We start from the raw sequence: 26484 nt of genomic DNA, 5'->3' as shown, positions 1-26484 counted from the left end.
TCCATGGTAAGCACTTTCTAAAAAATCATTTTTGCACATTTCTCAGATACATCAATCCTTCCGGCATTCCTCTATGCACACATGATGGGACCCCAGCTCTAAATAGAAAGGACTTTTATTATGTCCATTAACCATGGACATGTGTGCTCCAAAAGTTTCCTGACACGCAGTCATTTGTGGTTTTTTAATTATAAACAGAAAATATTCACTAGAAAAATAAAGAAGTGGGCCCATAAATGCATCTTGATACATTTGAGCTTTGTGTGCGACAGAATGGTTGGATAAACGGCTCCCCCGGTTGCCAGCTCCAGGATGCGTGAGCATGTGGTCACGCACACGCTCACACAGACATCTGCAAGTGTGGGTGCTGTCGTGTCGTTTCCAGAGGGAGGCACAGATCTCCCTGGGCCGCTGTGGGTCTCTCTCCACGACGACCTAACCAGGAACACACTTGCCGAACAAAGTCAGATTTATTGAATGCGTTTTATTTTAACAACCAAAAAATTCTAACAGCCTAACAATGCACATAAGTTAAAAATTAATTATCACTTAGTGATAACAAAGATAGTTGATTTACATGGAAAAAAGAACATTTACAATATGTTAATCCTTATTCACATTGTTGATACTGCAATAAAACACAATTTGTTTTTTCTTCTCATTTCACAAAAAAAGGCGGGAAATTGTGCTTTGTCAAGAGGCACTACAAGAGAAAGTTTCTTCTTCCAAATAGATATTATATGACAGATATTGAATAAATAGACATATATGCATTGTAATTCGCAAAAATCTGGCAAGACCACAGGCTAAAATGCCCACAGATTCACTTAGAACCACTGCACACTTGGCAGTGAACTTAAAAAATAAAAGGCAAGACTTAGCATTGAAAAATACCTAATAAATTTTTGGTTGAAGTGTAAAAGATACCCAATGCGGATGTCATCGAGCGATGAGCCACCTGGTAAGAGCTTGGCGAAACCGGTTCCTAGGGTGTGTGCAGAGTGACCTTCAGCAACAGCGAGAGAAGACAGGGTGGACAGTAACTCGGAGCTCGGGAAGCAGCAGCCACGGCTTCCGATTAGAGCTGCAGCATCTACAGACAGAGGTGGAGGGCGGCTTCCCTGCCGACTGCCGCCCCTCCGCAGATACGTATGCTCATGGCAAGGTAAGGTTTTAAACGTCATTATTGGAAAAAGTACAGGAAAATGTCCCCTTAAAAACTCCAGAGGTTACTGAGCAGCTAGAGTTAGCTTGTATTGCAACGTGTCTTCTCCCTGTGTATTGTAAGTTCTGAGTTAATATCTACACATAGAGGTTTTTTTTAAACTCCTACCTTTTATACCTTTCAAATATATAAATAGTATTAACAGTTATATTACAATGCTTGTGTGGTAAACAGAAAATAACTTTCAAAGTGATATTGCATGAGGTCTTTGACAAGGTTGCATGAGACACGACTTGAAAACAATCCACCCACATGGGGCTGTGAACGGCAGGGAGGCCGCAGGACCAGGACCCGGGCCGTCCGAGGATGAGGTCTCCTCCTGCACCTGCGGAAGGACAAGGACAGGCCGCTGCTGGCCTTCGGGCGCGGCGGGGGGGGGGGGCACCCCCTTCTGCGCCCGGAGGTGACCCTGCCGAAGCCGCTGCACTTACTCTGCTGCCTGGAGCTGCACACGGGGGTTCCAACCAGGTTCCGGCCAGGGGTGCGGCCGGGCAGGGCCGAGGTGGGCGCCGCCCAGGTGGGAATGCTGAGAAGAGGCGGAGTCTGGAGTGCTGGGAAATGAGAAACCCTGTGGGCGGGGCAGCCCCTCAGGCTGGGGCGGCTTCTTCCCTAATTTAACCTTACATCCAGCTATTTTCTATTTTTAAAAACAGAACAGAACAAAAGGAAAGCAACAACAAGGAACGACTTTTAAATGAGCAGGCTTAATAGTCTAAGATGGGAAGCCACTGCAGTGAAGCGAGTTTTCCGCATGGATCCCGGGGGCGTTGCTGCGGCTGGTCCTGCAAGGAGTGGGCGCCTCCTCGACTGGTGTCCATGGCAGACCCATTCACAGGGGAGGACCAAACGGGACGGACGGACGGACGGACGGACGGACGGGCGGGCGACCAGTCCGCCACGGAGTCACTCAAGTGTGCACTGCGTCTCTATGAGTAATTTCACTTGTAGCATTTCAATTTGCCCTGATTTGTTTCACTTGCTTTCTTCTTTCCTTTTTTTGGCAGTGTTGATTTGTTTTGTTAAATACATACCTCAAAAATTACCCATGAAGCTGCCGGATAGGAAGCCATAGAATTAAAAAGAATCAGGGACAAACACAAAAAAATAAATAGGAATTCAAAAACTAGTCACCCCACCCACCCTGAGCAGGCCGCAGGTCCCAGAAGCCACGGCGGCCGTGGAAGTGGTTCTGAGCATGGCCGCACCCTCTCTGGAGAGCTCACTGCAGGCTGCTACCACCCGGCCTGTCGGAGCGGGGAGTGGAGGTCTGTGGATGCAGACACAGGTTCATGTGCACACGCGCGTGCCGGCCGCGCACAGGGCCGCGGGTCTCTGCCAAGGCGGCCTCTGAGAAGGCCCGGGCTCAGCCTCGGCCTGTCCTGTGCAGCTGAGGGTGTCACGACGGCACGGACAGACAGACACAGAAGGACAAACAGAAAACGAAGCCGAGGACGTCTGTGGAGAGGGGCGCGAAGACCCTCGGGTGAGGCCACGGGCCGGCCCCATCATCTCTGGTCGCCCTCGGCGGGTGTGGCCTTGGCCCTGTCGCTGCTGTCCTCCTCAGCCTCCACCCGGTACACCTCCTCGGGGCCGTCCTCGCTGTCATTCTCCTCGGACTCGGTGAGCAGCTCCTCATCCTTGTACTCGGCCACGTCCACGGCGGAGCCCGCGTGCTCCTTGAGCTTGCCGTGGTGCTTGACGTGGTAGCGCTGGTTCTGGAAGAACTTGATGATGGTGTGCTTGGGCAGGTCCAGCTGCGCGGACAGCGTGTGGATGGCCTCCTGGTCGGGGTACAGCCCCACGTCGTGGATGAAGCTCTGCAGGATGCCCAGTGCTTCCAGGGAGATCTTGGTGCGTGAGCGGGGCTTTTTGGCACAGCTGTCGTCGGCTGGAGGGGGCGCAGGGGGCGCCTCTTCCCGGGGCGGGGAGCTCTCCTTGGTGGGCTGGGACTGCTGTCGGTGGAGGACCTGGGGACAGAGGGGACATGATGACACGTGACTCGGTTTACCTGCGCATGCCTTCAGCCTTCCAGGGTGTGTCACCTGTCCAGCCCTCAAGGGACACCACGGCCACTGGAAAGCCAGGTGCTCGACTCTTGGCTACAAAACCAGGGTCCTGGGGGTCCTGGCTGTGGGCACGCAGGTTCCTGGGCACGAAGGCAGTGCCATCAGCTGCCCAAGTCACCTGGCTCCGGCTTCCACGGCTTCGGCTTCCACCCCATCAACCACACCAAGCTCTGCTGCCACGTCTCTGGGGGCACAGGGGAGGGGTGGACTCTCCTGAGCGGCTCTGCTCACTCTCATCATGGTCAAGCAAGGTGAGGGGCCACCCTCCCAGGGCCAGCGTGCGGGGGCCTGGGTGCACTCCGGGAGGCGCAGGCTCTCAGGCCAGGGCGCCCCTGTCCCGGCCAGCCCACCCACTGCACTCCAGGTCAACAGAGGGCCCGCTGCCCACCGCCCGCAGCTCAGAGCCACACTTGGGAGATGCCAAGCACAGGGCCGGCTTCGCGTGCTTTGGAGCGGGCTGCTGTGAACCGGGAAACCAATCCTTGGTAACACTAGGAACACACTTGCTTTGAGTTCTGATTCTGATCCTTAAACAAGGCTTTAAAAATACAATAATCTTCAAAGTAATTTAGGGGTGAAATTGTTTCTTAAACTGAATTTTAAATAACTGTCATACTCAGTGGACATTCTCAATATCACCATAAACTCCTCCTCTATTTTGTGCACACTCCCTAATTTCTGTTTATTCATTTCAAGGTCTTCTAGTCATTGTAATTAACTTCTCTTTTATTTCTACCTATTCCCCTCTCATTAAAAAAAACAAAACAACTCTCATGAGACAAAGCCTATTCCATCATCATTATATCTCCACCACTGTCACTCCGCATGAAACAATGTCCTCTTCTCTCATTAATTTAGTGACTTCTGCTGTCTGGACAAAGAAAGAAAGTGATACCAGGGGACAGCAAGAAGAACCGCCTTCCCCTGAGGCCTGTGTGACAAGGACCACAGTTGACCCTGAGAAGGAGTCCGGCCACCCACTGTGCACACCTCACATCTCGGAACTCCAAGCCCGGACCCAGATCCCTCCCTGGACGACCACCCTGGCCTGTGCTCAGCCCCGCCTGGCTTCCTGTACCCTCCCAACACCTAGAAGGCCGAGCTCACCTTTTAAATTATACATTCCTCTTTCTATCATCCTGTGTTATGCAATCCTGTCATATTAGAGTCACAAATTAAACATTTCCCAGCATTCAGGAAGAACCACTCCAATCAGCACAGGAGAAAGCCTGTCTTGTTTCATTAAGGAGCTATTCATAGAGCCGTCCACCACCGCACCACCAGGCTCACTGCCCATGGCTACCTGCTGCTTCCAAGCTAACAGAGCACCGAAGCAAGCAGCTAAGGAAGAGGAAGAGAGAAATCCCTGCCATTCCTCCCAGTCTTGAGGGCCCTCTGACGACAACATACCTTCCCTGCAGTGTGAAAATGCCAGCCTTTTGTAGGGAATTTAATAACTATCAGGGCAGATGAAATAAGCTAACAGCAAACAGAAAAGGCTTAAATTTGTTCAAATAATCATCAAAAGCAAACAGAATATCTGTCACACATAACAAGCTGATGGCTTGTGGCAGAAAGAAATCCAAAACAGGACTATCAAGCAGTGGCACTCAATCCAAATCACGTCGACCAATTAAAATCAGTGTTCTTAGCATTTTCTTCCTCATTCCCGGCTAAGAGTAAACTCATGTGGTCTGCTCTAGTGAGCTGGCGTCAGCAGAAAAGTGAGAGCTGCCGCCTCCCACACCCTAATTACTGGCCAGGCAGTGGCATGGCGGGCAGGCCCGGGACCATAATGGGGCACCGTGAGCCCCACAGTAGCAAGCCTCTGGGTCAACAGGTGAGGAGCTCAGCCTCTGTGAGAGACACAGCCATCAGGTGGAGAATACATGCTCCAAGAACGTGGACTGAGCACGAGCACTCTCCATTAGAGCAATTGTGTTAATTGGAAAACAAAAGAGAATTAAAATGCCCCATTTTCTAAATTATGCTTGCCTTCTGTAGTAAAAGTCAGCAGAATGGTTCCATTTAATTGACTAATTAGATTGGTTCTTTAGGGGTTTTCCATTGTGCATTGGTTAGACTTAAAGAGATTTTCCAAAACTATACTTTGAAGTTTCTATAATCTTTCTGCATGATCACGTTAGTTCTCCTTGGGCCTGCCCAATTAGACAAGTTCACCTCCCTCATTTCTTAGAACCGAGCACAGTATTACATATGCACATGGAGGCCCCACATGAAGCCGCGGAGGAACAGGAATAAGAGCTACCACACACTGAATGGTTACTCAGTGCCAGGCAATTTAAAAAACTTTACAAGGATTAAGGAAAACTTAATCCTGCGGTTCCTCATGAAGGCGTTCGTTGGATCAACAATGAACTAGAAGTCCACAGCACCTCAGGAGAGCCCTCTAAACTGAAGGCCACAAAACCTCAGGAAAAGGGAAACCCATGGCTCCCCCGGGGAACCCTCCAGACTGATGTTGTAAGCATAAGGAGCTAGCTGTGTGAGAAAGTGATTTTCAAGAGGTCAACATCCAGTGTAGACTAGGAAGATGTTTTTCCAGACAAGTAATACCAAGAAAAAAGCCTGTACAAAGTGAAATACACAGTTTCTGTTCAGACAACCTACAATAACAAGTTGGGTTGTGTGACACTGTCTACATGAAGAAGGTTAAGTGATAATTCTAGCATTGTTTAACAGAGTAATCAAAATACAGAAAAACAAAATGAGCGTCTCTAAACTGAAACTCGCTTAAAGTTACCAAAATAGATAGGCTTTCTCTATTACACCTGTGCCTTTCTTTGACTGTAACCCTTCTCCATATACGGTAGAACCTTTCTTCACACACTACTCATATTGCAAGACATTGCTCATTTATCAAATTAGAATTTATCAGAAATGCTTGATATGTATATCTCATTACATATTTATATATGTAATAACTGAGATGAAGACTCCCCAAATTATCTGTCCCAGCTCCCTTTATTCCACCAAAATGTTCTGATTACTCTACACAGAGTGTTACTGTTCCTAGACAATTTCTTGCTAAAGAACAGCACAATTTCCTCTCCAGCAAGTAGCTGAGAATCCCTCATATCATGTGGTGCTTCTTTAAATGCAGTACTTTGAGCACAGCAGAACCTAATGCTTGCAGTCTTCCCAGGAGAGGAACTGTCAGTCTGAATGTTCTTCTAAAATCCCACCCACAGGGCAGGCTCAGTCATCTTTTTCCTCTGTTCCCCATCTCGGCTACATTGTGTCAGCTTCTTCACCTCTTTCTCACAGGACAGGTTTCCCAGTTCCCACTTAGCTGAACTTGGTTTTCTGCCTGAATTTCTCAGAGCGCATCCTCATTTCCCTCTTAGCTAATTTAACCCAAAGGAGTTGAGCATCCCGCGGGCCACAGCTGACTCCTGTGGAAGGTCAGACAAGCAGAGTCCCCTAGACTCCTGTGACAGCACAGGCACGTGATTCTGGCTGAATGTTTCAGTTGTAGAATTCACATTTACTTCCACAGAGACAGAGCACGTCCTGTCCACTGAACAGAGGCGTGTTCTCTCCTAACCGGCTCTTCATGCAACCAGATTACATATTCTGTGTTTTTCTTTAAGTTAAATCAAGCCTCTTTCCAACAATTTATGTAAAACTACCCAAGTCTCCAGTTCTACCCTTTCCTCTTGTCAACATGGGACCGGTGAGGGCCTAAAAATGCCCCTCCATGAAAGCCATGCACACTGTATAAACCAAGAAACAAGTGCTGTGTCCTCCGAAGGGCATCTTCATAGCAGTTTCAGTCCTAAAATCCCCAACTGGAAACACCAGGGTCTCCCTCCCCAGGGTGCAAAGGACAGGCTGTGGCACTAAACTTATGTGACAGGGCAGCAGGAAAACTGGACGGCTGCTGTGTGTCAGCATGGACACAACTGTGTGCTCACTGATGAGTGACAGGGGTCAAATGTGATGTACTAAATATCACATGATGCGAGGAAAAGCCAGGAAATACAGATGGATGGGAAAGAGCAGGAAACATGGACCGGGACAAGGGTCAGCATAACGGCCACTCTCGCAATAAGCTGAATGGAAGGCCTGGGAGGTCACTACCTGAGATGGTGGAAACATTCTCTCTTGTCACCTGGGTGTTGACTAAAAGACTGTAATGTGTCTAAAAGATTAGCAAGCTGTATAATATCTATGTGTTTTACTGTACGTACTTGATCCTTATCCCTAAGGTATACCATCTCTCTTCCAGATTTTCCAAAATAACAAAAACACATCATTTTTGCAAAGATAGCTATCTATTTCTTTTTTCTCTTGACCTTTAGGATCACTAAAACCCCTCAATTCATGCCAGTTTGGGTTTGGATTTCTAACACAGCTGAACTTAACCTAGTCGACAAATTCATTTTTGATCATTTCTTTAAAAAGAGTCTAGGAAGGTCGATTTGAATCCTCTTTCCCACTGCTGTTGATTTTTCAGTGTGGTAAGGGTTTGCAGCAGTAAACACCAAAGTGGTTCCAGCAAGGACCGCCAACAGCATGAAGAGGTGTAGCACTGACACGAGGCTTACTGATGTCAACACTGGCCTAAAGACTTTCAATATACTTCATGCTATGCTACTTCCCAGAAATCCCGAAGATAGGTGTGTTCACCCATTTTATGAAGAGAAAACTGGACTCATAGGTTTGTTCAAGACTTGTGGCTCTAAGTTTCTAATGTCCAGGCTTTTATACCTTCTGTCCTCCTGCCTCCTAGAGAAAAACCTAATGAAGTCTCTAGAGCAGAGGGCACAGACCTTAAAGTACCAGGTGGCAATCAGTGCCCTGAGCAGCAGCAGAGCCACATGTAGGAGGAGTGGTGCTGGGCAGAGGGAAGGATCGAGGCATGAGCCATGTCCAGGCCGGGGCACAGTGCTGGCGGGCAGGGCACGGTGCACCTGGGCATCTAAGCACTGTGAAGAGCAGGCGAGCTGGGGCCGTTCTGCCCACATGCTGGCCTCTGGCTTCGCCTGGCTACTGATAGTGGCATTAACTGAAACCAAAAAGAGAAAGCCTCAGCTCCTCACGCACCCAAGCCATAGGCCAGGGGATGCTGCCCAGGGCAGTCCCTCTGCCAGACATGCTGCTGCTGGAGAGAGGCGACCATTGCGAAGTGGCCGGGCCAGCGCAGGCAGGGCGATAGTGAAGGAAAGCCCGCCCACTGCACTGGGACCCTGAGATCCAGGCCGCCGGAAGCAGAGCGGAGCTGTTATTAGAGAAGGGGAAACGCTCCCAGCCACAGAACATACGGAGGACAGCTTGTAGCACATTACTAGATCTTCGTCCAAGGAGAGAGAATAGCGACATCTTCATAACACAACTAAGAGTGTGCTGTGGGACTTGCAGTCTCAAAGGCACGGCGCCTTCTTTGTCCATGGTGCATAATACACCTAAAAAGATTTGTGTATAAAACAATCAGCGTTAACAGAGTAAAAAAAGTACATCCACTTATTGAGTATTTATGGACGATCTACAATAATTTACATGGCTTTTTAATAAGGAGTGCTATCCCAACAATCATGGGTAGCATGTAAACACGGAGAGAGCTGAAAGTCAAGCAAGTTCCTTCTTACTGATTTGCTGGAATCTCTCTGGGCTGAAAGATCACACACCACACACACACACATGCATGCATGCACAAAGGGACATGAAATAGCAACACAGAAAGAGAAGTTATAAATATATGCGAAGGAGACATCAGCTTCAAAATCAAGCCAGAAAGTACCCTTCCCAGTCACAAGGCACAATTATAATATGGACACATGTTGTTTCTCTGCCTTCAAGACGAAGACTTTGAAAACAAAAGGACCTCACTGCACCATGACAAAAGCTGACTAAGATAAAGCAGCTCCTCTTAAAGCTCCCCGTGTTCAAATAGATTTTGAAGGCCTCAATGAAAACCAGCTGTGAGCCATGTGTAAAATATAATGGTTCTTGCCTGCAGGGAAGGAAGTAAGATCTTGAATGATTAAGTTTAGGAAAGTATATAATTCACTGTATCATTATGGGGTGAACTGGATTACTTATAATACGCCAAGACTTTGTGGTCTTTTTTATACAGAGAAAATGAAGAATTATGAAGGAGGTGGCCATCCAGGGTGGTGGATCCTGCTTACCAACAGGTTAACTGCTTGGTGACAAGCTCCACCTGAGGAGGGAGCTCACCCAGTGCACCACTAACTATAGGAATTTACTTCTAGTGTGTACCTGAGAAGACAGATATGTTTTCTCTTATTTATTTACCTATTTACCATGTCGGTGTTTTAAATAGTTCTAGGGCACTACATGACCACTATGGTGTAGAACAGCATACTGGACAGAAGTGGAAGCAGAAGTTTTGGAGCTAAGAAGTAACAGTTTCCACCCCAAAGCCACAGGCGCTGTGTGGCCTGGGTCTCTGAGAGAGGCAGTGTTTGTTATCTATCAAATCCCCACGTAGGTCAGGAGGATTACGGGAGATGATGTGCACTAAGAACTTAGCAGACTTCTTGATACCCATTTCAGTGAGTGTTATCTATCATTTTAAAATGTGAGGAGAATGTAAAAGTAGTGCGATGCCTCATGGATTTTCTATCAATATGCCCAGAATAAAAATCAGCAACACATTCAGAAGTCTGTCTTTTTCCATAGAGGTACAGATCCACAAATGGCTGTGTCTACAGGAACTGTTCCTTCCCCTTTACACACACACTACTCCTATCTTTGTTCTTGACATGGCTCCTGCCGCCTGGAGCCGTTTCTGGAGGTCTGGGCCTCGAGGTCCTAATCCTGCTCCAGGAGACTCCTATACACACAGTCAGGTGTCCTTATTATCAGCAGCTCTCAATGTGTGGATTGCAGACTGCTGGGGGAATCCCTGTATTTCATCAAAAAGTCCATGCCATCAAAAATATTTTCAGAACAAAACCAAGACAATATTCACTTTTCTGACCATGCTAAAATCTGCACTGATGGTACAAAAGCAAAGGGGGGAAACCACCAGGCTGCAGTGGCCAAGGCAGCAGTGCCAAACATACTTGTGCTGCTGTATTCCTCATTTCTGTAAGCTCATGGACAAGGGTGCTGCATAGCTTTATTAATGACCTTAAATCTCAACCATGGAGTGGATCTCCTTTTACCATTCTGTGTGAGGAAATGGGATGTTGGCAGAGTGCTTCTGTACCACAGTGAAGTAGAATGGTGGCCTCTTCTCTAAGGAGAATGCTCAAGTTGCAGGCTGGGAGCCACTTTTGCCAGGGAAGGTCATTTTTACTTGAAAGAACAATCCACAGGCCAACCAGGTATTATGGTATATATCTACATGCTTCCCCAAGGCCTCATGCACTCACAGGTGGGACTGGATCATGGGTTCGTGATACTCATTAGTGGATTAGTCTGTTAATGAGTTCATAGCCAAATGCTGATTTTAGGGCTGGGGCTGCTGGAGGTGGTGGTCACTGGTGTAGCCTTCCCTTCTCTTCCCTTGATTTCTCTTGCTGCCTCCTGCCTACCATGCCATGGACTGTTTCTCTCCTCTGTGATGCCATCCTGCCTTGGAACTAGACGACTATGGAATGAAACCTCTATAAGCCGTAAGCCAAAATAAACTGCTCCTCCTTTAAGTTTTGGTTGCTGGATATTGTGTCCCAGTGATGAAAGCAGTAACTAAGACACTGTGGTTATTCAGATTTGAGGATCTGCTAGATATTTCCTACAGGTGAATTGATAAGCCTGTCCATTTCAAGAAAAACACTAATGGTGTTTATTACCAATGACAAAATTTGACCTTTCAGGCAAAAATTTTAGAATTTTGGAAAACTTGAAACTGCCACCACAAGCTTCAGTTTCCCGTTACATGAAGCCTTTTCTGATGATAGGTACAAGTGGTGATTTAACAAGTGTTTTTTTCTCTTTAAATATGTCACATAATAAAGCATGTCAACATTTGTAAGATCTGCACAAAAGAGTAAACCAATTATTTTAAGTGATCAATGGATGATATTACAAAGTTATGCACTGATAAAAGATCCATTTGAAGTATGAGGCAGACCAATGGATAAGGTAACAAAGTATGGAAATATGAAATGTTCATCAATATAGTTCTTGATTCAGTGCCACTTTGCAATCAACCTTTAAGAAACTGCCACTTGTACAGTTTTGCTATAATAACAAGGAAGAATTTCACAATTATCTGGAAAGTCTATTAAAACATTTCTTCCTTTTCTAATTATATATCTTTCTAAAGCTTGATTTTCTGCATTGGCTTCAACGAAAACTACATATAATATTAAATGCAAAAGCAATTGTGAGAATCCAATTGCCTTTGATTGAAACAAACATTAAAATACTTGCAAGAATATATAAAACTACTTTTTGTTTCAGAATTACATGAAGTATTTTTATATAAAAATATAATTTAAATGTGTATATTGTCCACAATTATTTTTAAATTGATAAGTATTTTTTACATTTCTAACAATTAATTTCTAATATTGATATATACAGCACATTACTGGGCCCTCAATAATAAAAGTGAAAAGGGTCTGGAGATCCAAAACCTTAAAATTGCTATGCGAAATACATGTCTACTCACACTTTACTACAAAATTCAAAATAGACCCTATGGTTAAAGATAGCTGTACTTGACCCGAGTCACCTAGCCCGGCCTTAGAGAATAGCGGTAGGGGAAATGACATGTGCATTCTGATGTGAATCTTGATTTTGTGCTCAGTTCCACAGGCAAAACATTCACTTACATACGCGACTCAGCACTATTTCCAACTTCAAATGATGTTACTTGAGTTGGCTATAAGAAGTTGTAATTTCACATCCTAACATTATGAGACTTATTAAAAACTACGGTTTAGTCTTGTTGCTTTTTGGGGATATACAGTATCCTAAGGTCAAAACTCAGGAAATCGGTTATTAAAAAAAAAAAAAGTATCCACGAAGTGATGACAAATTGCAGACTACAGGTGTTAGATTACATTTTGACTCCAGGCAGGTTTAATATAGGTTGGTTTCCTTTTACAATTGCTCTTAGCACATACAGCTATAGGAAGGGGATTTAAAAGGAGAGGAGGGGAATGAGGGGGGAAGAGAGCTACTCAATAAAAGAAGAGCATGTCAAGAGAAATCAATACAAACAACCCAAATGGCAGGAAGTCTGACATGGAAATCCGTGTTCAATTTCATCCAGCCCTAGTCTGAGTTTCCTTTAATATTGTAACTGAGATATTATTGGAAGACTGTGTATGTTTTTAATGCAGTTTAATAATTGTTTCTCAAAATAAACACTTTGGTCAAAGATAAAAGCATAACAACCCTGTGACACAATAATCTGTTAAAATAAACTTGGGTGCTGGGGGAAGCATGGGTCTTAAAACAGCCTTTGGCTTATATCATTTCCTCTTCATAATAAATTGAGAACAACTATACCGGCAATGCTGGTAGACTGTGGGTGAAATAAAAATGCGCTGCAGTCATTAATCTTATTGGGAGCAGCCAAAATCTGCGAACACTACAGAGCAGGCCGAATGGGCAACTTCTTAGACACACTAGATGGGCTGAGAGTTGGCCGGGCAGATGAGTAACTGGAGCTCAGCGTGAGGCAGATGCCCGGGCAGCGTGGGGGGCAGTCCTCTCTCCATGGAACAGTTTGGGAAGGGAGACACAGGCAGGCTGGACCTAAAGGCATCACACTTTTCCCCAACGAACAGGTGAGCTGACCATTCAGAGCCGACACAGCAAAACCAGGCTATGAACATGGCAGAGTTCACGCCAGGGCTCAGGAAGTGTAGAGGCCCCAGTCCATGACCAATTCTCACTTCCTACCACCCACAAGCTCCCCTCGCCCACCCCTGCATGCTTCCACAGGCCCCAGCCACAGAACAAAAACTCAGCCCAGAAAAGTCACGGAAAGGTCAGATTCAAGGCTCAGGTAATAGTGTCCAGGTCTATAAAGGTTTTATATTTGTGTTAAAATGAGTAAAGCGTAACATGGAGATGGCCAGGCTGACACTTATCTCTGGGAGACTGACTTTTTAAATGTGTACACGACTTATTTCTCTGGTACAACAGACAAGAGTGACTTCTACACCAGCTGGGGTGAAGCAGCAGCTCTTAGAGTTGGGGATAATCAGTGCAGCTTGGCCAGGAGGGTGAGAGGCTGGACTGGTGTGGGCCTCAGGAATTCAAAATGGTGCTAAAAGCACCAGCCTGGGAATTCCTCACATCTCGCCAATGGCCAGGGCCAGGGAGAGCAGCACCGGGGTGCGGGTCAGGAACGACCCGTTAGACTACTTCATCAGTACATCTAAGTTGGCTAATTCTCAAGCAGGGTCAAAATGTGGCCCAAATGAAAACATCAACTAATGCCAGAAATACACGGCTTGTGAGTGCTCAAACTTGACTCTGTGAACCAAAGAAATAATAATGGCACTAGTGACGTCACGACTATGTTGCTTTCAGCTTCATAGAAGGGTAGGCTTTGGGTTATTTAAAGAGACGGTGTCTGGAATAGATCCCTCACTTTAGGAGAAGAGGCAAGGAAAGGCCTCCAGAGCCTGTGCAGAATCGTACGCGAGGCCCCACTTCTGTGTAAGTTGTACAGTCAGGGCACTCAGAAGTCAGAACAACCTGACAGCTCTGGTTAGTGCAACTATTAGACACTCACCAGTAACATACGACCTCAGCATACTTTTTGCTGTCTGAGTGTAACCACTTAATAACAGGACTTGAGAAGACGGCACTGTGCGAATCAAAACACATAAAAGTAGAAATATGCCTTTTATAGAAAGCAAAACTTAGGCAGTGGATTATAATCAACTACTTTGGCAAAAGAGAAAATATCCAGCATTACCACACTGACTTATTATAGTTTATTGTGCCCTGAAGTCCAAACTGGGTAAACAAAGTCAAGCAATCAAAGCAGAGGTTTCTCCTCAGACTGATTCCCAGCGGCCCGGCCCTCACAGGCATCCACAAGGCCTTACCAAACGCAGCTTCACTTAATTTCATCAGAGACTGGCCTCCTTGGTATTGTTTTCTTTTGAGAGAAAAAAAATACGGAAAAATTAAATGATGTGAGGTAAAACTTCCCAAAAGCTAAGAGCCGCTGGGCTCTACAGGAGTCTTCAGTTCTAAACCACTTGCATCCGTGACAGGTTTCTAAACCACTTGTATCCCTGGTTTCCCATTGGCCCCATTCATGACCCAGCAAACTGGGAAAGGAAAGGGGGACTTCTGCCCCGCGCCTGTGCAGTACACCTGGTGAGAGGTGGAAGCCAGCAGGGCCAGGTACTTTCATCCAGGCCATGGCTTGTCAAGAAAGGGGGTTCCTTCTCCTGGGGTGTTGGTGCAGTCACTGGGAAGAGGTCCTGCTTTCTGATTCCCCGGGGCCTTCATCACTAGGCTGGCAGCTCCTTTTCCCACAGAAGCAGCCAGGCTCCAAGCACATTCCCTCAGCCGAGGCCTTGCCTCCTCCAAGGCTCGGATTCACAGAGCAAGTCCGATTTTTCCCAGCATATTTGCTTACCCTGGGTAGGTCATCCTCAGAAGCAGATCTGTCAAGTCATTAGACTTTCAAATGTGAATGTGCTTAGGGGTGGATTTAATTTAATAGCTGCGAACGCAGTGCAAAACAAACATACTCACAAATGCCAGTAGCAGGGAATTAATCATTAACGCTCTCCACTGCTGCTCCGAGGCCAGCCTGGCCCCCACTGCTGCCCCGTTCCCACGTCCACACCCGGCAGCGCTGTGCTGCTGGTGTCCCTTCCACACAGCTCGTGGATGAGCTTCTCCAGGGGCAGCCTCCCATCGCTGGGACTCAGACCCCTGGCATCGTGTGCCCATCCTCTAGTCCAGCATCTTGAGGGAACCAGAGCATCTTGAGGGCCAAAGCCGAGGGGCCTTCAGCAGGCCACGGCCTCCAGGGGTCCGGAAGACTCTGGCCTTGTTCCTGCAGGCTGTGCACCAACCACTCTCACTGACTGACCCGCCACCTCGTGGACCAGCCAGATGCCCCACATCCTGCAGAGCTCCTCTGCCTGCAAGCTGTCCAAGGAGCCTGAGCAATACTACTTCCTGAGAGCCTTGAGGTCTTCCCTCTGACCAAGGCTGGGCCTCTGCCTGTGCCCATCTGTGGCCCACTTTGTGTCTTCCCATTCCGGGTCACTGTCATTGGTCCTTATACCTTTCTCTCCAGGGGGGCAAGGCATTGTGCTTTGAATGAACCATTGAAATTTAAAACTTATCTTAAAATTTCCAGAATACTTTGTACTGATAACCGTCATATTAAACAAATTGGAGTCTTAAAACTTAGAACACACCTAAGTGTGTTAAGAGGGGAAAATGGCAAGTCTGCATAAGCATTCATTTAGAAATATACTTCTTCCTGAAAAAGCTGCATTAAAAAGTTTGTAGAACTTTATTACATGCACACATACATTTTGCATGCACTATAATACCACATAATGACTTGTGCGGTTCTCTAATTCCCCAAAATCATGTGATTGAAAATTACTCTCACTCAAAAGACATACACTGAAGATGTCACTGTTCTTGCGAATTAAAACATGACAAACTGTACCCCTGTTTTCTTCTCTCTCCCTCCCCATTCTGCAGAAATACATCTACCACCAACAGCAGTCAAGGCCTGCAGCAGACAGCTCCAATGACGAGAAAAGCTGGAGGTAAAACAATAGATAAAAATCGGAGAATCCATGCAAAACAAAGACGGGGAACGTTCAAGAAAAGCAGCGTCTATAAAAGCTAAAAGGAGTTTCTTAAAACGGATCACACATATCACAAGAAAACCCTGCGATGAGACCGGCTCCCGGCGGTGTGCAGCGTGAAAGAATGTCCGTCTACAGAACACTCTGGAAAGCCCGGGACGCCCTGTCCAAAGCAAACAGGAGATGCCAACACCATTTTCCTTGGAGTAGAATGAATAAAGTTAACCTGTGTGAAGAACCAACAAAGGAAGATATGTAACAAAATTAATTCAAAGTATGTATTTTGCTACTTTGATTCAGTCTCCTCAGTTTCAACGCCACGCATTTCAAAGTGAACAAAGTAAATGGTTTAAAGTTGAGCTATAAACTGTCTCTACTGCCTCTTGTCTGCCTATGTAGCTTATTTATACTTTAACAGAATTTGTTTTTTAAAATATTCAGCTAAAACTAAATAAATCATGGAAGTTATGCATAGAAACTCTAGAAACCAAATATAGGCCATCTCATTTATACTTACGAGATCAAAAAGCGTTTGGCATTAAAGGCTGTTTCTGTTTTAAGGTACAGCACTTTTAAGGTATTATATAAGGCTCCTTCCTGAGAGCACAGTTTTTAGCTTTGTCAGGGTCTCTCTTTTTGGAGTTATAATTCCAGACTGAGTAAGCAACTCTATCAAAACTGTATTATCATATTAAAACACTTGATCACATGTGCCTTCAAGAATCCCAACTTTATTTCTGAGAAGAGAACATCTTTAATGAAATATTTTAAAAGTAGAGCTGTAAGGAGAATATCTGTGAAAAGCACAGCCAGTAAGGCAATTCAGATGGCAGACAAAGCAAAATTTACCACACAGACTGGAGCAATGGGTATTAATGATCATCTCTCCATAAACCCTACAAATCAATTCAGCCCTGTTGGTCTGAACCAAGAATCCTATTGCCAAACGGAAATCTCTAAGGTCAACCCCACAATTAACTGAAAGGTTCTGATTGAGAATGCTATTGACTGCTTTCATATCAGACAGCTCCCTGGTTATTATACTTCATGGGCTAAGTAGGTGCCAAGACATTAAACTGTCAATAATCTATTAATACTGGTTATATGCAGGCTCCCTGAATCTGCAGGCAAATGTACCTGGTACAAGCCAAGTACCTGCTCCGAACTAATGCTAATTCCCCAGCCCTGACATGGAAATCATGTCTTTATTACCTCCCAATCTAAATGCTGAGTGCTGACAGAGTATAAGAAAAACATGCTGAGAAGAAAGGCTTCTTCAGATGACTTGAACTGACATTTGTCTTCTAAGAGACTGCTGAAGGGACAGAGAATCTGTCCTGAAAGCTGACTTTCTCTCTAAGCCATATTTAACAGTTGCTAAATGGAGTGTAATAAACACTTTACAAAGATAAACAAGAAGTTCCTTAAAGGGAGGTTTACAGGTCCCTGCCTCACAGCATCTGGAAAACAGTTACACACGGGGGGGGGGGGGGGGGGCTTTTAATGAATTTAATAGAGAAAAGCACTTTAATTAAATGCTGTCAAAGTGGATTGTATTAATGACTGTACACAGAGGAATTTAAAGCCAGCCAAGTTTATTTAGCAAATAGAAACTGGGCTTTTGAAGCCTGCAAGTATTTATGTTTCTGTAGTTGCAGTACATCTAGAAGATGATGCTGCCAAATGAAACCATTGAGTTATTAGATATGATTTTTATTTATTATGTATTATTACAGTTTCAAAGGCCCCGGGGGGATTAGTTTCATTTTCAAAATGAAACACTGCATTTGGTCAGAAAGGGTTAAGAAAGGAGAGTATTGTCCCTGATATTTTTGTTTCCTGGAACTCCGAGGCAGGTGAGTGCCAGGGCTGACCTCTTTTTTAGATTCAGCCTGTCAAAATTTCCTTCACTGGAGAGCAGTGGAAAAGAAATCAATGATAGTATTTCTCCTCGGACTCTTTCCCCTGACTTTTTTCAGTGATTTGCCACTAATCATAATTCATTCTATTACATGTAGCAATAACTGAAAAATGACTCAAGCTCTTAAAACTCTCCATGAAAATTTGGTTGCCATAACTTTCTTTTTTTGTTTTTTGGTACCAGGGATCGAACTTGGGTCCTTGCGCTCGCGCAGCAGGCGGCGAAACCGCTGAGCTAAATCCCCGGCCCCCATAACTTTCTTAATTAAAGACACAAGCAGTACAAAGTTCTACAAAGGAAACGGTAACAAATGTTTGGCCTTGGGCAACAGGAAAAAGGGGTCTTTCCTTGGTGTCTTCTACAGAGCAAACCTATCAGTAACGATAACATTTGAAAAGCGAACAAAGCAAACATGAACATGAACGCACGAGCGCCATGAAAGACTGAGGAGCTAGGCCGGCTGGAAAACACTGTGTGTGTCAAAATGACTTTCTCTAGCAATTGTAAAAATGCAATTATCTGTGATACGCTGCTGTCCAGGATGTGCTACGAGGGCACGGGGTTTCAAGGGACTCCCTGGAAGCCAGGACTTGAGGCGGTCTCTGGTCTCTGCCACCATGTGATCATCAGGGATCACAAGCCATACTGTGACTTCCCACATCCTCTCATAGCTATGCATACTCCCGGCCAGGCTGTCCTTCGATTTTAATTCCAAACAGTGGAAAGGGGCAGCAGGGGAAATGTGAGGATGCGGAAAAACACAAAACACAAAGCCCAGAATCTATTTCCTTCCGAGAGCAGAACAATGGTCACAAATGGAGACTTTCAACTTTTGGAATACATCATGTAATTTTTAGACCTCCCCCACTCAAGCGATTTATTACGATCACACACTTGATGTGTGTCTTCGAGGTTCTGGAACTCATAAGGAGCTCTCCCCACCCATCCGGACCAAGATGTTTCAGACTAGTCTTTGAAACGCTGCAGATGCAGGTGGACGGGCGAGGAGGGGCTGGTTGCACACATGTCCTGTGGGCGAGCCAGGGCGGCACAGCGCTCATGTGACACGGGGACCAGGCCGCTCCACGCGCCAGGTGTGGGGCGGTCAGCAAAGCAGGGGCGAGCTGCCTCTGTCTGTGCTCCAGGACTCCGAGGGCCTCTGTCGACGCCTCACAAACAAAGGGACCAGAAAACTCTCCCAGCACAGCAGTCATCCTCATCTGAAGACGGACCACAGCCTCGAGGCCAACAGACACGGTACAGGCGACTGGGCTGTGCGCTCTGCTCCTCACTCCCAAGGAAGCCACTGGGTCCACCTGCTGCACGCTTGGGCCTGCCCCTGTCTGGGGGGTTCCCTTTACAGCAGGCACTCGGACAAGGCTCCTCTCACACTCCTCCCTGCTGCAGTGTGCCCACACACCTGAGCACTAGCTGACACATGGCTCCCCTCCTCTGGCGCACTTTTAAGTACACGCTTGACCTGAATTGCCAAAAATGGGGCGAGGACAACTATACTTAAAAATCACTTGCAGGCAGATGCTGCACTCACACATACACACACACCTTAGTGCATTTTTTCCATCTAATTCCTAACAGAAAGAGGAATACCTCTCCACACCCACACTTTGTAACTTTGGGTGCACGCCACAGATTTCAGCACTGGGATTCAGAATACCTTTTTAAAAAATAACTGACTCTGCATTTTGAGGGGCACTGCTGAGTTCAGCATGTCGTTTCTGAAACAGTAACTTTCGCTGCAATCATTTGTTCCTTTTCCACCTAGATTTGTCAGACCTGCTTGGGGTATTTGGTACTTGGAAATCTGCTGTGTGATTCTGTAAAATGGATCCAACCACAGATGGCTGAGCCTTGTACCTCGAAAACTGAATGAATAAAGATGAGTCCTGAACCTGAACAAAATAAAGGGAAGCATGAAGTGAGGAATAGCCACCACTTAAGTGCACTTTCTACCACAGAAGTTGAAAAAAATTATTTGGAGTCTGGTGCCATGCCAGCCTTGCCAGGCTCTCTGCAGTGAAAGGCCCACTTGGGTCATTCACCAACTCTGGGCAGAACCCAGTGCGGCCGAGTCTACGCCACCACGGGGGGCAGCAATGTCCCCGATTCCTGAAACTTCAGCAGTCGCTTGCTCCCCATGCTGCACCCCACTGTGGAGACTGCAGTCCCAGCAATGGCTGCCGGGTCCAATGCACCTGCCACCCTCCCAGCCCGAGTGACTGCGGTGACTGCAAGTGACATGCAGCCCCACAAGGGCTCCAGCAAGGGTGAAGGGCTGCACGGTTACGACAACCAGATCAGGCACGACTTGGGGGAGACTGAACTCGTGACCCCGGGGCTGTCAGACCTGTGCAGTCTGCGTAATCTCTCATTTCTAGGGTCAAACCGAGTAATAATAAAATAAATGAATTTCAGAACTTTGGCAGTTTTCCTTTAATTGAAAGTGTGCTTTTCTATCATTACAAGGGGAAGTTCCAGACTTGGACTTAATAAAAATCAGCAGTAGTTTTCAGCTACATTAGATTTCCACACTAAACAGAAACAGCTGAGCGGCCACCGTAGGTGAGGCAGCTGGCTCTCCCGCCCCACCCTGCTCTCTCCTCCTGGTTGCTAATCTGTTTCTCCTAGTGCATCAGAACCTCCCAGGAGCACCGCATCTCTATTTTCACACTCCCAGCAAAATACTCAATGGGAATCGGAAACAGATGAAGCGACCGGAGAGTGTGCGTTTCCGATGAGTCTGGGATGGCCCGGGGCACCCTGGGTAACTGCACCCATGGGCACAGGCGGCCGTCAGTGTGCCTGTCACAGGGCCCATTCCCACCAGACTGTTCTTCTCTACTGAGTCGAAGTTCCTCGATGCAGAGATGGAGAGTGACTGCCATTCTTTATAAAACGCTCTGGTTTCTGAAACCCAGCACAGAGACCCTGGGGGAACATCTGGGAACTGCTGCGGTTGGGGCGTGCCCACAGCCAGGGGTTCATGCCTGGTCACTGGGCGGCAGCACTGTTAGGGGCCCTTCAGTCACTGGGTGCACACCCTGCGGAGGGACCCTGGTCCCTGCTTCATGGCCATGAGGTAAGGATCTGCCTCACTACACACTCCTGCCGAGAAACGCGGCGTCTGCCAGGAGCCAAGGGTGCTGGGGCCATGGACTCTGCCTGCAAGCTGCAGAGTCACGGGTCAGGCAAACCTTTCCTCCTCCCGAGTCAGCTTCCTAGGGTGTTTCCTTACAGTGACAGAAAGCTAACTCATGTGACAACATCTTACTTACAAACCACACACTTGGACTTAGGCAAATCCCAGCTGTCAATTTAAATGTGCTTAGAACTAAAAATCCTCGATTTCAAGAGAAGCATTTACATTTGTTTCTACCATTAATAAGCAATGCATCGTACATTTTCAAGAGTAAAAGTAACTGGTTATATTTACCACTGGGCTTACAACCCTGCATCTTTCAGTCATGCAGCTATGACTTGTTACACATTTGTGGAGAATAGCCCTTCAAATAAAGTTTCCATCAATTATTAAAATAGCAAAATTTGCTGTGCCTGATGGTTCATGCCTGTAATCCCAGCACTCTGGAAGGCTAAAACAGGAGATCGAAAGTTTGAGCCCAGCCTTGGAGACTCAGCAACTGAGTGAGACTCAAAATAAAAAGGGCAGGGGATGCAGCTCAGTGCAAAGACTGTGGGTTCAATCCCCAGCAGCATTAAAAAGAGAAAATTCACAAATGTTTTCTTTCTTGTTTTGTTTTTGGTCCCTTGGAGCTGAGCATACTTCCACATGGACACCACTCACAAGTGCACACTCCTGTCTACTCACCTCGAGCAGGGAGAGAGGGGTCCGGTGGCAATGGCAGGAATGGGGGCACTCACAGGAAATCGCCCTTACTCTTCTCAGCCTTGGGGACCCAGTGAGGAGCACCTCATGGTCTTGGAAGGTCTGCTTTGCTCTTCCTGTCCTGACACATCCTAATTCACAGAAATCTCTGCTCCTTCCCTGTCAGCCCCTATGCAACACACAGCCACACGACCTTTTTCCCCTTTGAGTCTGCCAAGGCCAACACAGAACCCCTGTCAAAGCAGGTTTAATCCTGGGCTGAGCAGACCAACACGGTCGCTGCGTGGCACCTTCGGCATGTCCTGGGTTCCCGTGAGTTTCCAGGATGGCAGAAGCCCCAGCACCTCCCCAAGAGAATGGTCCTTCTGCATCTTTAAGCCTAGAAACATTTTCATAAGCAGAACACCAACCAGCTTCTGTTACACTCGGGGGCGTTTTCTTACGCCCCACAGAAAGGAGAAAATGGCTCACTTCTTTTTAAATAAGTCATAATGACTTAAAAGATCGTAAGCGGAAAGGTAATAAGGAAGCAGACGGCTGAGTCCTTCAATGTGCCGCGATCCTGCTACTACTCAGCGGCCTGCGGCACCACCTGCCTCAGCTGGGCTCTCAGGCAGAAGTGTCCCTTAGCTCTTCACGCAACGCTGCAGGCAGCCTCCCAGTCCTTCCCACCCAGCCTCCACGCAAACTCCATGGGACCCCATTCGCTCCCTCTGGGTGTGGGGTTATCACGATCTCCGGGCAGTGCAGCCCCAGAACACAACCCGAGCCCGGAAGGCCCGAAGACTGCCTCTACTGTCCTCTTTGTCTGCACCTGGTCGTGGCTCCAGCCTACCTGGATGGATAGGAAGCTCTTGCAATTTATATCACTTACATTTAAAATAAAGGGAGGAGAACAGGAATGCAATCTTCATCTACACCTTCAACTTCGTTTGAAAGGCTGCTTTGGCCAGCCAGTATCACATGTTCTAACCATGGCTATGGATCAGGAACTCCACCAGGTTCCCAGGACAAAGCCTCAGAAGCCCCGCCACCTGGGCAGTGGGGCTGACCCCCCCGGGGGGTGTCCTCCTGCTCTGTTTCCCCTGTAGTCCTGTCCAACATGTAGGCTTGATGGGGCCCAAATCGCGTGGTGAAGTACGTGCCCTGCACTGACCAGCACCAGTCGGTGTCCTCCCTCCTCAAGAGGGAAAGCCGTACTCTGCGGCGCGCCACCTTTCCATCAGTAGTCACTCACCGAAGGGCAAGAAGCGCTGCTAGGAGGCTTGGGGAGGAAACGGGAGGTAGGCTCCTGTCATCCGACACAGCATGGGCTTTCCTGCCCCCAGTTCGTTATGAGGAGCAGCCAGTCCACACAGCCCACCTCAGCGGCATGGTCCTGTGCAGCACCTGCCAGGGAGCCAGGAGGCGTGGGCGGCACGTCAGGCAGGAGCTGCCCTTACCCAGTGCCACATAACAAGGCTGCTACTTGGAGAAGTCCCTCCTCATGGAAGAAGGAATGTGACCAGGACAGAAAGAGAAGTGCCTGTCGGTGTGGTCAGGGAGAAATGTGGGATGGAGTGGAAATACTTAATTATCCATCTGTTTCCCATCAACACTATTTTTAAAACTGCCACTCAATCACTAATCAACAGATGTGATTTCCGTAGTGCTATCTAAATCACTTGGACACCACAGAGCTGCTTGTCTTGTGCTTCCGATTGGCCACTTTCAAAAGGCCACATCATCTCCCAAAGTCTATATGTGCTTTAGGGATATCACCCAGGTCATCCATGAAATAGCTAGGAAAGTGAATGAAGGAGACAGCACTCAGGGACAGGATCAGAAAAAGAACTGGAACCCTGGGATTCCCTTGGGTCATAGCCTGAGTCCTGGACAGAACAGGGAGTGCTAGGAAAGTGAGTTCTGTGGAGTGACTGCTCCGGGGCACTTTGCTTGCTGTCACACACGTGCTGCCCACTGGAAGACGAAAAACAGAGTAAGGAGCAGCGTGAGAATAAGAACAACCAGTCTTCTCAACTCTGTCCACAGCCCGAGTCCTGAGGACAGAGTTACCGGTCACATTGAATCATAGTTTCCAAAAGCCATACTCTGCCGGAGAGCCACAGAGTATAAAGCTGTACAGTTTTTTCTTGGGGGTGAAAGGGAGGGGCATCTAGTGAGACAGTGCTACATCACCACCTACAAGTCCTTTGCTCTAGTTTAGAGCTATCCCTGGTGCTTTCCACGGGGCAGGCAGGCAGGATGCCTCCTAGGACTCTTTCCTTGGAGCCTCAGTTTACTCTGCGTCTTTTTCATTGCTCACGGTTGTCACATTCAAGCCGTCTGTCCCTCTGTTCTCTCAGGTTGAAAAAAGAAAACAGCAGTGTTTTGGATTATCGGAAAGAAAGAAGGAAGGTGAAGGAGAGGAGGGGAGGAAGGAGGGAACAGAGGGATGAACGAAGGAGACGAAGGAGACAAAGGAGGGAGGGTGACACTGAGCTGAGCAGCAGAGCAGAGAAAGAACACCCTCTAACACATTCCACAGAAAAAAAGACAAACAAGCTTCTGTCTGAAAGTATAAAGTGACAGCAAAAAATACAGCAAACGTTTACTTTTTAAAGAAATTACCTCCATAAATACTGCCATTAATCCCCTCAAAATCTTCCCCTCACTTCAAACACCTTCATCTCACTGTCCTTGCACTTTCTGCAGCAGCTCCGCAGTCCTCTTTCGTGAGTATCTTTACTTGCACTGCCATGCCCTGAATTGATGAACAGGCTCACCTTTCGTGTTCCTTTGGATTTGGGGGAAGACAGAGGTCACGCAGTACTAGATCTGGTGACTAAGGTGGACAAGGATGCAGCTTCATGTTTTTACGAGCTGCCTTTCTGCTGGATGGTGCTCAGCAGCATTCACTGTATTTCTTATTCCACCTCATAAACACACTCATGAAAGAGGACTTTCAGAACTGCTTCAGAAAGTGACAAGAACAATGGTATAAGTGTGGCTGAAGCAAGGGGGAATCTTTGGAGGAGGATTCACGACAATGTGTCTTTTATGGAATAAATTTTTTAAAAATCTAAACAGTCACTGTATGTTTTGATTAATTTTTGTATAATGTATAGCTTTATTTTCTTATTAGAACATCAAGAAAAGGTCAAGATGCTAAAGGTGATATTATTCAATTAATATCACTAGAAGGACAAGAATATAAAAACATATATAATCTACATAGCATACCCCTGTGTCCCAAGACTTTAAAAAACAGATGATCTCCTATTACTATAGCGAGACAACGTATATTATTGATTCAGTGGTTTCTGAGCACTGGGCAGTACAGAAACTGGTATTCCTGAGGACCATTTGTTCTGATTAAGTGACACGGATAATCCTAGTTCTCCCTCCACCTCTGTACAGAGCAGTACCAGGCAAGGCACTGGCTACTCAGTTCAGGATCTAAAGCCAGAGCACACAACCAGAGGACAACAGAAGGCTGGGCTGCAGGGATGTACCGCCTCTCAAACATGCAGGATATCAAAATTAGGCTATTATTGAAAGAAACAGAGCAGTGATGGGAGAGCAAGCTACTCCAGAAGCCAGGGTTGTGTGTGCTCCCACGGGGAGGAGAAGGCTAGAGAGGGGGACCTCGCTATGCGACACTGCACTTTTCTGTAGCGGCCTCGTCTGGGAAGCTGCGTGTGAGGAGGGCTCAGCCTCTCCTCGGGGGAGCCCAGGTAGGCAAAAATACTAGAACAACTCCTTGCAGAATGAAAAGTTAACCCCAATTACTGAAATTATAACTCTGATAAGATGTTGAGCCATTCTAAAGAGAAAAAATTAAGCAGACCCAGAAAAGCCTGCTACAAAAACTTAATTTCTGTCAGTATCAGCAGCACACAACAGAGCCCTGGAACATGATAAACATTAGACGACTCCACTGACACGGAAGGCCTAAGGCCTGGGGACACTGCCCGATGGCAGATGCCACGGCAGGACCTGCGGGAGGCCATGAGCATCCCCCTTGACCCGACTTCACGGCGCCACCCTTGCACTGTCCCTGTGGCCACTGGCCCTGACCAGTGCAGCAACCTAACTCCCAGCCCAAGGATAGCCCATTTACAGAGAGCTCCAGGGGTCTACAGCCACGCGGCCCTCTACTTCCATTCTCGAGACTGCGCTGATATCTTGCCCGACAAAATATTCTGCACTTCCTTTAAGACACAGCAGCTGGTAGAGTAGGACTCCACTGGGTATAAATGCCACATAAAGAAGGGTAAATTCGGGTCATTTGTAGGAAAACGGATGCATCTTGAGACCGTAACATTAAGTGAAAACTCAGACACACAAGGTGAATGTGTCTCTTATGTGAGAAACCCCAAATCCAAGCTAGATGCTCGGCAACAGGGGCATGGATCTTGTGTAAATAGGAAGGGGCCGGGAGACAGAGGGAGGGAGGGGAAGGGAGGAAGGCAGAGAAATGTTCGCATCCATGCACGGAGCCCCACAAGGAATGTGATCGTGATCATTACGCACTGCAAACCCGGACTAAGGGAGAATTAGAAGGGTGCAGTGCCTTCGCTGTGCGCATCCAGACCCCTGGCTGGAAACTGAATGCCAAGGAAGCCCACCTTCCCAGGGGCCCAGCGCACTGTCCCCCTCTCCGCTAGGCATGC

General features: G+C 47.0%; 1 protein-coding gene across 2 annotated transcripts in view; it reads right to left on the bottom strand.

Annotated features, from left to right (window-relative positions):
• Positions 1–259: 259 nt before the first annotated feature.
• Positions 260–26484, bottom strand: part of Satb2 (SATB homeobox 2) — a 145156-nt gene continuing 118931 nt past the window's right edge. The window contains exons 11-12 of one of the 2 annotated variants that reach the window (XR_015447058.1): positions 1657–3192; positions 261–1550 (exon numbers count right to left, since the gene is read on the bottom strand). Coding sequence is in view for 1 of the 2 variants with exons in the window: in XM_004871684.4 (XP_004871741.1) it covers positions 2731–3192 (462 nt within the window). In the remaining variant the exon portion in view is untranslated. Of the gene's footprint in view, positions 3193–26484 lie in introns of both variants that reach the window. The other variant, XM_004871684.4, reaches the window with a different exon arrangement.

The sequence above is a fragment of the Heterocephalus glaber genome, unplaced genomic scaffold, assembly GCF_053883595.1.
Source record: "Heterocephalus glaber isolate CG9 unplaced genomic scaffold, H.glaber_assembly_v1.0 deba00001743, whole genome shotgun sequence".
NCBI classification, from domain to species: domain Eukaryota; kingdom Metazoa; phylum Chordata; class Mammalia; order Rodentia; family Bathyergidae; genus Heterocephalus; species Heterocephalus glaber.
Note: the sequence above shows the minus strand (reverse complement) of the source record. Positions and strands in the feature narration are given on the sequence as shown.